At 45.1% G+C, this 12,948-nt stretch overlaps 1 protein-coding gene across 5 annotated transcripts; it reads right to left on the reverse strand.

Moving 5' to 3' along the window:
* Positions 1–1,992: 1,992 nt before the first annotated feature.
* On the reverse strand, positions 1,993–12,537 carry betaCOP (coatomer subunit beta). 5 transcript variants are annotated; one of them, XM_089732558.1, is made up of 20 exons: positions 12,340–12,536; positions 11,513–11,604; positions 10,706–10,935; positions 10,264–10,433; positions 9,854–10,061; positions 9,287–9,424; positions 9,014–9,212; positions 8,245–8,390; positions 7,186–7,326; positions 6,182–6,331; positions 6,029–6,114; positions 5,763–5,956; positions 5,494–5,693; positions 5,092–5,224; positions 4,740–4,886; positions 4,180–4,341; positions 3,778–3,923; positions 3,543–3,632; positions 3,052–3,204; positions 1,993–2,156 (listed from the first exon to the last, which is right to left on the reverse strand). In XM_089732558.1, the coding sequence occupies exons 2-20, from the start codon at positions 11,601–11,603 to the stop codon at positions 2,070–2,072; spliced, it is 2,871 nt and encodes a 956-aa protein (XP_089588684.1). In that variant the 5' UTR covers position 11,604; positions 12,340–12,536; the 3' UTR covers positions 1,993–2,069. The 5 variants fall into 5 exon arrangements, with proteins under 5 accessions (XP_089588684.1, XP_028039524.2, XP_089588682.1 ...); XM_028183723.2 differs by having other exon boundaries at positions 6,029–6,117; XM_089732556.1 differs by lacking the exon at positions 1,993–2,156 and adding an exon at positions 2,826–2,942 and having other exon boundaries at positions 3,022–3,204; positions 6,029–6,117.
* Positions 12,538–12,948: the final 411 nt, after the last annotated feature.

The following is a 12,948-nucleotide window of genomic DNA, read 5'->3' on the forward strand; positions in this document are numbered from 1 at the left end:
TGAATCGAATATAATTATGGTCATTGGTATTTGGTCCTGCCATTGCAAGCAAATTTAAAACAATAACACTCGTAACAAAAACTAAATTTAAAACAGTAATAACAACTCGTAACAAAAACTCAATATAAACAAAGGGTTCCTACAACTTTAGTAGGCGCATGTGTAACCGGGAGCGAACGGAACGTGGACGCGGTGCGGGAGGGGAGGGTCGACTGACTTACCAATCGCGCGCTCGGAACGGTGCTACGTCTTTCCCCGCGTCCCGCTTGACAACCAAAGAGACCTAAAAAACGACTTCTGCGCATCTAGCGACTCTTGCCAAGCTACGTGCCGGGGACTATACCTCATTATAACCAAGAAAAAAAATAAAAAATAAAAAATGTTTGGGGCGACAGCCCTTATCACTTAGGGGTATGAAATATAGATAGTAGCCGATTCTCAGACCTACTGAACATACTATTGATACACAAATAAAACCAAAAAAACATGGCTGGCAAGCTACGATTGATACACAAATAAAACCAAAGAAACATGGCTGAAAAATGTACAGTGAGTAAGACAGGAGACCGGCTTCGTCCTCATCCCTACTACGTGATGTTTGCTGGATGAGAGGCGACACCTGGCGGGGATAACTGATCGATTGAATTTAAAAAAAAATCATAATTAAAGGAACTTGAAATTATAAACTCTGAATAAGAATTTATCGTACTACAATTATAATATTTGATTGCCATCTTGCAACCTTATTGCGGATCTGTGCATAGAATAAAAAAAATAAAAATCGGGTGGAAAAATAGGGGTTGATCGTATAAGAGTGAAAATTGAGAGTAATATATATTTTTTTTATTTTAAGTCATGACAAAATAAAAAATAAAATCTTGCCAAAAAATTTAAAATTTATAATTAACAAATTAAAATAGGGGTTGATCGTAGAGGGGTGAAAATTTCAGAGTAATATGATTTTTTTATTCTAAGTCATGACAAAATAAAAACAAAATTCTTGCATAAAAATTTAGTTTTAATTAGCAAATAAAAAATAAGGGTTCATCGTAGAATGGTGAAAATTGAGGATTGTATGTTGTATCATAAAAAAATAGAAATTAAAAATTTTGTCTAATAAATAAAAAAATAAAATTTAGGGTGGACTACCCCTAACATTTAGGGGGATGAAAAATAGATGTTGGCCGATTCTCATAGATACCGGATAAGCACAAAAAATTTCATCAAAATCGGTCAAGCCGTTTCGGAGGAGTATGGCAACGAAAACTGTGACACGAGAATTTTATATATTAGATTTCTAAGTTGCATTATCGGCCAGATGTGGAAAATCGCGGCAATTATATTTTTAATAAATTAACTAATATGTAGATTCAAAAGTTTTTCTATAATTCCGCAACATAAACTATTGTTTTATTACAATATTTTCATTACAACTTTAAATCGTGTAAGAAATAATTTCTAGCGCTCTTCTTTTCTCTGTATAATCTCTTTATTCTTGCTAGCATGATAGAGCTATTGTGGTCAACTTATTTTGTATCGACCTTCAAAGTACCACGTATCGGGAGAAGGGTTTAAATTTTTTTTATTGCTTAGGTGGGTGAACGAGCTCACAGCCCACCTGGTGTTAAGTGGTTACTGGAGCCCATGGACATCTACAACGTAAATGCGCCATCCATCTTGAGATATAAGTTCTAAGGTCTCAGTATCGTTACAATAATAAGATATGAATCTGAGAGATGATCACTATCACTATCATCACTACATAGTATGAAACAAAGTCGCTTTCTCTGTCCCTATATCTCTATGTATGCTTAAATCTTTAATACTACGCAACGGATTTTGATGCGGTTTTTTTAATAGATAGAGTGATTGAAGAGGAAGGTTTATATGTATAATAACATGCATTAAGTGGTAGAGAAATCAAGAATAAATTACGGTTTCCGAAGCGAAGCGGGGGTGGGTCGCTGGTTAATAAATAAAAAGGCCATGAAATAAAGATAATGTTTATAATTTTTATAATAACGAAAGTAAGGTAGGAAGGACGTCGGCGGTGGTCACATCAGCGGCGCTCAGGCGGCCGGCGTGGGGTCCGCGGGCTTCTGGTGGGAAGCCTTCTGCATCATGTTGATCTTGTCGCCCAGACTCAGCGCCATGCCCTGCCGACACACGCGCGGCTCAACCAGCGGACCGGGGGCGACGCCCTCGCAACCGGCCCGACATACGAACGGTCCCTTACCGAACGCCATTGTTCTTTTTGGCGTAACTTAGCAATTTAGGCGGGAAGTAATTATAAATTAGTTCTAAGTTTTTTTTATGATTCACAAAGGGTTGTGTAAAATTTTCGAAAAAGAAGAAAAATCCTAAATTGGTGCACGTGTCGCCCTTTCGCCCCCCCGTAGTTAGCTGCGTATGGGCGCGAGGGCACGTGTCGCCCTCCGCTCCCCGTAGTTACCTACATCTGGGCGCGGGGGCACGTGTCGCCCTCCGCTCCCCGTAGTTACCTACATCTGGGCGCGGGGGCACGTGTCGCCCTCCGCTCCCCGTAGTTACCTACATCTGGGCGCGGGGGCACGTGTCGCCCTCCGCTCCCCGTAGTTACCTACATCTGGGCGCGGGGGCACGTGTCGCCCTCCGCTCCCCGTAGTTACCTACATCTGGGCGCGGGGGCACGTGTCGCCCTCCGCTCCCCGTAGTTACCTACATCTGGGCGCGGGGGCACGTGTCGCCCTCCGCTCCCCGTAGTTACCTACATCTGGGCGCGGGGGCACGTGTCGCCCTCCGCTCCCCGTAGTTACCTACATCTGGGCGCGGGGGCACGTGTCGCCCTCCGCTCCCCGTAGTTACCTACATCTGGGCGCGGGGGCACGTGTCGCCCTCCGCTCCCCGTAGTTACCTACATCTGGGCGCGGGGGCACGTGTCGCCCTCCGCTCCCCGTAGTTACCTACATCTGGGCGCGGGGGCACGTGTCGCCCTCCGCTCCCCGTAGTTACCTAAGTCTGGGCGCGGGGGCACGCAGTTACCTGCGTCTGGGCGCGGGGGCACGTAGTTACCTGTGTCTTGGCCCGGATGCGCACGTGTCCGAGCACGGGCGCGCCGGGCTTGTGCAGCGGCCGCTCGATGCTGAGGTTGGCGAGCGCGTCCTCGCCGAAGATGGACCGCGCGTACAGGTTGGCCGCCATGAACCCGCACTGCCCCGACAGCGCCTGCCAGACACAACACAATTTTAATTTCAAAATTTTATTGTGACAATTTGACGGTCCAGTCCACATTCCACCTTGCACGAAACATTATCAATGAATTGCTGTTTAGTCTCGTGTTTATTTCACTTTTTTTTAATATCCCCTTTCAAGTTATCAGTAGATTAGATCGATCTGTATCAATACCACAGACTGCGTTGGTAAAATTTAATGACTTTAAACTAATTTGTAAATTTTTTTCAAATCACTGTTAATTTATTGGTACTTTATTTTAGCTTAGCGTATCTACCACAGTCCTCAAGTATATATTTGTTTGAAGTCACTTAAGGGGGGGGGGGGGTTACCTTCTCGGGGGTCAGGCACTTCATGTTGGTGGAGGCGAGCAGATGCTGCAGGTACTCGTGCAAGTCCGTCATGTTGGTGTTCACGGAGACCTGCGCACAGTGGCTGGACGTTACAAGCAGAACACAGAGCTCGGAACCAAAGATTAGTTTTTTGTTAAAACAACCGATAGTTTTGCGTCCTCAAACTACTTTGGTAACCAAGCCGTTCCGCGACCGGCTCTGAGCCGAGACGTACCTTGTTCTCCCATTCAAATTCAGCCCACATTTGCCTGAAGTCAGCGTCGCTGCAGTGCGCCGGCTGGATGAAGTCGACAATGTCAATGTGGATGTCATTCAGCACGACCACGCCGCGGTCCATGGACGCTCCCGTCACTTCGTATACTGAAAATTAAATATTTTTACTTGCTTCGACATGTGGAGTGTATGACCCACTGGTTAGTTATGCCTAAATAGGCAGACGCTGGCGCTTACCCGGGTGAGCTTACAACACTATCACCCATACTAAAGACAGTGGGACTCGTGAATTATGCAAATAGATAGTATAATCCTAAGCTCTACGTCTGAAGCGCACTATCACTCCTTAACGTATTCACAAAACAATACTAATACTCTTTGTTCAATGACTCCGCGCACGTACCCACGTTCCCGAAGATGACGCCGTTCTCCGTGGAGGCGACCTTGACGTGCGCCCGCAGCGAGGCGAAGTCCCGCGGCGCCAGCACCACCTCGGCCGCGCGCTCCACCAGGCGCAGCTCGCCCAGCGTGGCCAGCTCCACGCAGCAGTTCTGCAGCGTGTCGTCTGCGGAGCACGCACACTACCCGCTACTACTTGTCGTACATTGCATCACAGTTGTAGACAACGGAACTGCAGTCGGCTCGAAGGACCAACTTTTATGCATGAGCTTATCAGCAATTCATTGAACGATAACAATATCACAGCAAGGTGTTCGTAAGGCCCGGCAAATTATAAAAGCCTATATTTATTATAATAATAAAAAATTAAAAACTTTATGCGCAATATATTTTCCCATGCAAACTTATACATTTTTGAGCATAAACTTTCCTAGTTTTAATAAAATTTCTAACAACACTGGAGTTGCTAAAACATTTTTTTCAAATTAGTGGGAAAATGTTGGAAGATAGCGGCAAGAACGATATATAATAAAGTTTTGGTTTATTAATAACGGAGTCTCATACCGGTCTGGTTGACGAGCAGCACGTCCAGCACGATGTCGTACTGGTTGACGGAGACGATGGCCTCCGCGTACACGGGGTCGGAACATCCTGTCAACTGGCGCACGCGGCACAATTTGCCGCGGTCGATTGCCTCGCCACCGCTGCGACCTGACGACAATCACTTTAAATCGTATCGAACTGGAAGAGGGTCGCCAACCAGTCGCCGGCTGCGTGCCAGGGGAAGAACAGTGCAGAATCACTGAGGACCGTGGCGTGCATGGCGGACGAAATAATCTTATCAAATGCACATTTTGAAGAGCACATCATGAAGTCGACAAACTCTGCGACTCAGCCGTTAGTCCTGTGGGAGTACCTTGCAGCGCCTTGTTGAGCGCCAGCTCGAACATGTCGTGCTGCGAGCCGGAGGCGCCGGCGCCGGCCAGCTGCGAGAACGTGATGCCCGTCTCGATCTCCACCTTCTGCTCCTGCCGTTTCGGTTCACGCTCCTGCCGTGGCCGATATTACGTCTTATTAACTGATGTCTTTAAGCGTTAACATAAAATCACATTTTACACAACTAAGTGAGACAAACGTAAGATGAGCTTTCACTAGAAGAAAATTTAGATTATATTTGTGCATATGTGTTCTTAATTCGTTTAAAATTTTCTTTGGGTTTAAGGGGATGAAGGAGTACAGGAATGTTCTCTTTGCTTTTGCAGATCGGTAACACATGCGAGATAAGGGCCGGATCAGTTACGTGGAGCCTGAGCTGTACCTTGTCGACGTCTTCCAGCAGGTGCGGCTCGCGGTCCGGGAGCGCCAGCAGCGCCGCCAGCGCCGCGTCCGACGCGTCCAGCAGCGCGCGCCGCACGTCCGCGCCCCCCGCGCCGCCCCCCAGCCCCGCGCCCGCCAGCCCCGCCTGCACGCACAGCGCCGCGTGCTCCATGTCGTCCGCCGTCAGCCCGCCGCGCTGCCCTGCGCGACAACACGACGGTGAGCGCTCGCTCGGCCCCCCCCACAGCACCGGTGTGGGCGGGTACTCACCCGCGTTCTGCTTGTGGCGCGCCAGCAGGACGGCGGCCAGGTGCAGCGCGCGGGCCGCCTCCTGCCGCGGCAGCTTCAGGGCCAGCTTGGCCAGCGCCGAGCACGCGCACACCGCCGTGAAGCTCTCGCCCTCCAGCAGCGCGCCGCCCAGTCTCGCACCGCCCTCCGCCGCGCCGCCCTCCGCCGCACCCGACCTGCACGCACACGGCACTAGGAACACAATCATTACACTACAAATAACAAGTATGAGACATCGCGACACTCACGCGGGCAGGTTGAAGGCGGACTGCGTGGCGTAGGTGCCGTCGCTGGTGACGAGGCGTCGCGGCGCCGCGGCCGGCCCGCTCTCCGGCTGCTGCAAACACAGAGATGAGTCGGGTCCGCTTGCGGCGCTGTGGTGGCGGGTGTGACGTCACTACCTGCGTGTCGGCGGCGCCCTCGATGACGTCGGCGAGCACGTGCAGCGCGGCGCGCGCGCGGCCCGGCGTGTCGGCGAACTGCGCGAGCAGCCACAGCGCGGCGCGGGCCGGCCTGCCCACGCGCACGCTGCGCACGGACTCCACCAGTTTCTGCGACACGAGGCGCGCTGTAGTGTGTGCTGTCTCGGCATCACAACGTTATGATATCTTGGCTCGACTAATATAAACAAATACATTTTGCAGAACTATTGAACCTATAACCGCTGCGTTCATCCAGTGCGTTTCCAGAGATATTTTTTGCCACGTGCCATCCGGCAACGAGCTTTTTTTTTTTATTGCTTAGATGTGTGGACGAGCTCACAGCCCACCTGGTGTTAAGTGGTTACTGGAGCCCATAGACATCTACAACGTAAAATGCGCCACACACCTTGAGATATAGTTCTAAGGTCTCAGTATAGTCACAACGGCTGTCCCACCCTTCAAACCGAAACGCATTACTGCTTCACGGCAGAAATAGGCAGGGCGGTGGTACCTACCCGTGCGGACTCACAAGAGGTCCTACCACCAGTAGAGCTCCCCTCCACGGTGCTTCCCGAGCGCTATGACACGTCCTTCTTCAAACGAAACTTGCGGAAAGTATTTAACGGTAGGCAGCGGCCTGGACTTCGAAGACATGAATCCCAGTGTACTTACTACACAGGACCATTCATAGAATATGGTCTGTAGCCAGAACAAACCGAAAGCTGTATTCTCCCATCACACCACTCGCCACCTAGTACCCCATGGCCAGTGGTCATGTTTTACCAAGCCATGTAGGTGCAATTATTTTCGATGGGTATTTTTCTATTAAAACAATATTTAAAGTCAAAACGACTCTTCCTCCTCGTGGGGTCACCGACCCATCCACAAACCCAAGGACCCAAATACAACAAAATGGGTGAACAAAATATAAGGCGAAGAGCCGTAGTGCTCGTCCAGTTGAGCAGTACGGGGCGGGGAATAACCTGGTAGATGTGGTCCCTGAGGTCGGGGAAGGCGTGCAGCGCGTGGCGCAGGAACAGCAGCACGTCGTGCGCCGCCGCCTCGCTGCCCTCGCCCAGCAGCTCCAGCAGCGCCGGCGCCACGCTGCCAGCCACCTCCGGGAACTGCGGGACGCAACGGACTTACGCAGCACGCCCACCACTACCCAGCTTTATGATACAATGTTATTCCGTCACAGTTCAGTCATTCGTGAACATGAGATAACTACGTACATCATTAGACATATGTGTACTTGTCTGTGGGATTCGAACTCCGGCAAAGTCACATGAATCAGAACTAAAGAGCAAAATGAAATTAATTGAATTAAAGTGAAACTTTTATTAAATCGTCTCAAACTTTTTCGTCTGTGTGTTGCATGTCGCGTGACGGTCGGCCGCGGAGTAGGGAGAAAGTGCAAGGCGCTCATCAGAACAGCCAAGGCCAATATGGCGGCTCTTATAGTTCGCAGCAGCTGACCGTGTAGTATATAGACTATTACTCATTTGTGCCAGTGCTCCACGCTATTTTGTTTGTTTTTGTCAGTGTTTAAGGTAAATTTTGTTTGTCAGAGTTAAATGTCGATAATGTGAAAAAAAGTTTCACTTTTACCGTGGTTTCTGAAAACCACACAATCCTTTTTTCCTTCGATGCACTTGTATTAAATAATATTTACGAATTTTTTTTTTTTTTTTTTTTTTTTTTTATTGCCTAGATGGGTGGACGAGCTCACAGCCCACCTGGTGTTAAGTGGTTACTGGAGCCCATAGACATCCACAACGTAAATGCTATTTACTGCTATAAACTGCCTATTTCTGCCGTGAAGCAGTAATGCGTTTCAGTTTGAAGGGTGAGGCAGCCGTTGTAACTATACTTGAGACCTTAGAACTTGTATCTCAAGGTGGGTGGCGCATTTACGTTGTGGATGTCTATGGGCTCCAGTAACCACTTAACACCAGGTGGGCTGTGAGCTCGTCCACCCATCTAGGCAATAAAAAAAACGAATGAAGTATGAACGACATCGTTAGAAGTGGAAGGGAGCGGACCTTGAGCGCGGCCTTGTGCATGGCGCGCACGAGCAGCTGGCGGTACTTGGCGGCGTCGTCGTGGTCGGCGGAGTGCGCCCGCGCCGCCTCCTTGCGCAGCACCTGCACCAGCTCCTCCGCGTGCCGCGCGCTCACCAGCTCCAGCGCTGCGTCATCATACAACACCGATACATCAATGGGACTGTAGCAAGGTGTAGTGCGAGACGCTGAGTGCGGATTAGAGTTGCCACGAAGAGTGATTAGGCCGAATACCGAATACCTAACATTCGGCAACGCTGTCAGCCGAAGCGCCGAACATTCGGCACAAAGTACATGCTAGTTAGTCGAGCGCGTAAAGAATAATAGGACAGATCGGGACCTATCTCCATCGTGCGCGGGCGGTGTCCGGCCATTTGACTGTTTCAGTTGCGAGTAAATCACGTCACGGCACGCTTTGTCAGATCAATGTAAATAACAAATTAAATAAAACATTACGATTTTATAGAAAAGTTTGTTCGTTAGTTCTTTTTCAATTGTTTGTTCATTAAATAGTGACACCAATTAATAGAAAATCGGCCATATGAGAATATTATGAGATTTGTAGTGAAAATAATAAACAAAAATCATGATTCGAATTTTTTGACGAAACATGATTTGAGACCTGCCCGTCATTTTTAGGTATTCGGCCGAATAGTGCCTATTATTTGGCGGAATACCGAATACCAAACAAAGTGGCCGAATACCGAATAGTAGCCGAATATTCGTGGCATGTCTAGTGCGGATACATTACCGAGCTGCAGCGTGTGCTTCCTGACGTCGAGGTCGGAGGAGGCGAGCACGCGCAGCACGTCCATGGCCAGGTCGGGTAGGGCGCGCGCAGCCCCCTCCCCGCCCTCGGCGCGCAGGGCTCCCAGCCGCCCCACGACAATCAGCTTCACGTTGTTGTCGCTCTCCTTCACCACGAGGTCGATGTAGCATGCCGCCGCCGCCTGCGCACGGGCACGGTCAGTCGGGTGGGGGGACGGTGGGGGGCGTTGGGGGGGACGGCGGGGGGTCGACGCACCTTGATGGCGGCGGGCGCGTTGGAGAGGGTGACGAGCGTGCCGGCGGCCTCGTACCGGACGGCGGCGCTGCTGGCGTTGAGCAGCCCGTACACGGTGCGGATGAACCGGGAGCGCTCCGACGGGTTCGTGTGGCAGACCTGCACCCGTAAAGATAGTTACTGCGACTTCGATATTCACTTATTTAACTTAATTAACCTAAATTCGACATCGTGAATGGATTTACCAAAAAAAACAAGTATACTTTAATTTATGTCACTAACTTTATATTTTATTAATTTCTTTATTTTTCTGCATTGTCTTTTTTATTATTCTCAAATTACATTTTATCTCAAAATTCTTTATATTTTTAACTATTTTATACTTGCGTCTTTTAATAATGTTTAATATTATAATTTTTCTTTAACATTTTTTATATGCTTATTTAGACTTTTATTGAATTAATAATGACAGTAAATATCTATCAAGACTTTCTTGCTAAATTAAAAAATAGCCCCACTTTGGGAGCGCCACAATCTTGAACAAATGTCGTATGTATTTATTGTGTATTTCAATTTTAGGACACTAACCTTATAAATCAACTCGACTATCACCAGTTGAAGAATATCTCCGAAACTGTGTACATTATCGAGCCTCGAAGACAAATATGTCAAAGCACGCTCTTGGTCAGCATGCAGCAGCATGAGGAAGGCATTGCGCTTACAAGACATATCTTGCTCAGTCTCCAAGAAGTTTGCTACAAGCTCCGGTGCATCAGGAATTAGGAATTCGAAGTTCCTAAAGGGAAAATTTTAATACTGATATAGAATAACATTTGATTGTTACAGATGAATTCCTAGTGCATTTCCTATTTGATCTATTTTATTGATAGAAGATATATTTATATAGCTCTTCACCCTATAACTAAAACTAGTTTTAAGTTTTGCGATAACAACATCCTTAGTTTTTTTTATATCATCATATATTATAAATTCCTCACCTATATATGGTAAAAATAGCAAGAACAGCATTCCTCCTGACATACGAATGTCTGTGCTCGAGACAGGCCCGTATGGCTGGCATTAGGGGTTCAAGAAGTTCAGGCTCTTTCAGCTTGCACAGAAAACGCAGAGTAGATCCGCGAATGAACTCATTTGGATGTTGAAGATCCTATAGTTGATTTAAATATTGTTACACTCAAATCACAGTGGTAGGATGATTAGCTAATAAATTAATAAAATTATAAAGAACACATTTTTAAAAGTTATTAAAATCAAATACTGTTTGTTTACAGTTAAATTTTGAAATAGTAGACTCTAAAATGCATAAATAGCTATGAGATTTGAACGCAGCTACAATTCTTTGACAAAATAGACAGTTTCATACTAATTTTCTTGGAAATAATCACTTCAAATGGGCAAAAATATGATTGTCGCCCTAACCTTTCTATAGGCATCACAGACCAGGATCATTTCCTGCAATAATTTTCCATCAGGTGAGGTCTTCGGTACAATCTCCCAAAAGATAAGCAGCAGCTTCTTGATCATGTGATCTTGCAATGGCAACACGAACCTAATAATGATCATGAGCAGACCTGGTATCTTTTCCCCAGAAAGTATTATACCGATTGTCTTTTTTAATGCTTCTATTTTCTTTTTTGTATCACCCTTTTCTGTAAAGTTTATGATGTAAAATATAATTTGGTTCAACATTGGGGGCTAGGTTGCTTATTTTATTTACTACAAAAAATATTTGTGATTACCATCTACCACTGTAGATGGTGCATAAAACTTTTCATTTCAAAAACAAGTGTTTTGAAGTGTTTTTAAATATGTATTAAGGATAAAAATATTTTCATGTTCTCTGGTTGGGAAATGTACATTTTAAAAGTACATTTCTTTTAGAAGTTTCTATTATATACTGAACACATGTGTTTTTTAGTAGTCAGTTGCAAAACAGAATTCTTAACTCTACTCAAATATTCATAGCATATTAATGCATATTTTTCAGACTTTTTAGGTCTAAATACGAACAAATAACATAAGTGCAAACTATAAATTGATGTAGATCACAGTTACTGGTGTACAGTAACACCCTATATAATGAATAATAATAATAACACAGATCCAAAAGTATACATGCATAATACTAGGGGGTCAAGGTAGCAATCACACTTCCAAGTCACACCACATTTTTGGAAGAAAAAAGTTTTATTGTAATTTCCAAGTCACTAATAAATAGCTACTCACCAAGATCAAGTTTAAGTTGCATCTCATTGCATGGTTCTAAATCAGTTGGAAAATTGATAAGAGTATAGCATGGCTGCTCCACAACCGCCATCCTGAGTTAAACATTTAAATTTATTAGTAATAATTTGACTGTAACTGTAAATTTTCTAATCACAATTCATGTTTATTCAAAACCAGAATACATTTGTTAATTACTCTTCAAACCATTTAATGATGATCCCCAGGTGATAGGCATAGACAATGCCATAGCTAAACTTAAGCTGTTTCATCATTCTGCAACACTAATGGAATCAGCTAACATATTGCCCTTAAGGATGTCAGTTTGTGGAGTACTACCAGTATAATAGATACCAGAACAATTGTAGAACACTGTTGTTGCAAACCTCCTAACGTTATTGCTGATAATCTAACAATTATGGAGAACAAGATCATAAATAAGGGTAGCCAATGTAGATTATTAACATGTGTTTTACTCAAGTTTTCAGCTGTCCCGATCCTGGCAGTGTTAATTTATGGGCAAATAAATGTGTGTGTGTGTGTGTGTTTTGATCATATTTAGTTAGTAATGTATTTCTTTAATTTTTATTTTTCTATGTTTATCCTACTAGTTAAATGATCTAGTTGGAAAATCAAAATTGCGATTGTTTAAGATTGCTTTAAAAGTATAGTTGTAATTTACGGTCATTCGTATTTAATATTCTGTTTGCTATCATATGTTAGCAGATATTTTAGGCAGTAGCATCAACACGATAGTGTTGATATGATACTGCATAAAAATTCGTGGTTTACTCGTCCGGTATACAGTGACATGTTGTTCTCATACTAACCTGAATGAGTTAAAGATATACTGGGCCACGAAATCACACGATAAGAATGAACTATGAATAATTCAATAATCCTTCATGTATTTACTAAAATACACAAAAAAAAAGATAAATTAATCAAATTTATTAATTTAGCTCCTCCTCATACACAAATACGTGTCCAGAAACCGACATGTCATTTACGCCACTCAAGTGACATTTGACGTTTTAAGTGTTTTTTTATTTTTTTTATTGCTTAGATCACTTGACATTGGCGAAATCTAAAAGGAAACGCCATAAACCTAAGATATAGATATTGCTTAGATGGACGAGCTCACAGCCCACCCGGTGTTAATTGCTTACTGGAGCCCATAGACATCTACAACGTAAATGCTACCACCCACCTTGAGATATGAATTCTAAGGTCTCAGTATAGTTATAAAAGCTACCCAACCTTCAAACTGAAACGCATTACTGCTTTACGGTAGAAAATAGGCGCTTTGGTGGTACCTACCCGTGCAGACTCACAAGCACAAGAGGTCCTACCACCTGTAAGGTAATGTCTTTTCAAATTTTTAATATATATATTTTTTTTATTGCTTAGATGGGCGAACGAGCTCACAGCCCACCTGG

This window comes from Bombyx mandarina, chromosome 13, assembly GCF_030267445.1.
Source record: "Bombyx mandarina strain Sakado chromosome 13, ASM3026744v2".
Lineage (NCBI taxonomy): Eukaryota > Metazoa > Arthropoda > Insecta > Lepidoptera > Bombycidae > Bombyx > Bombyx mandarina.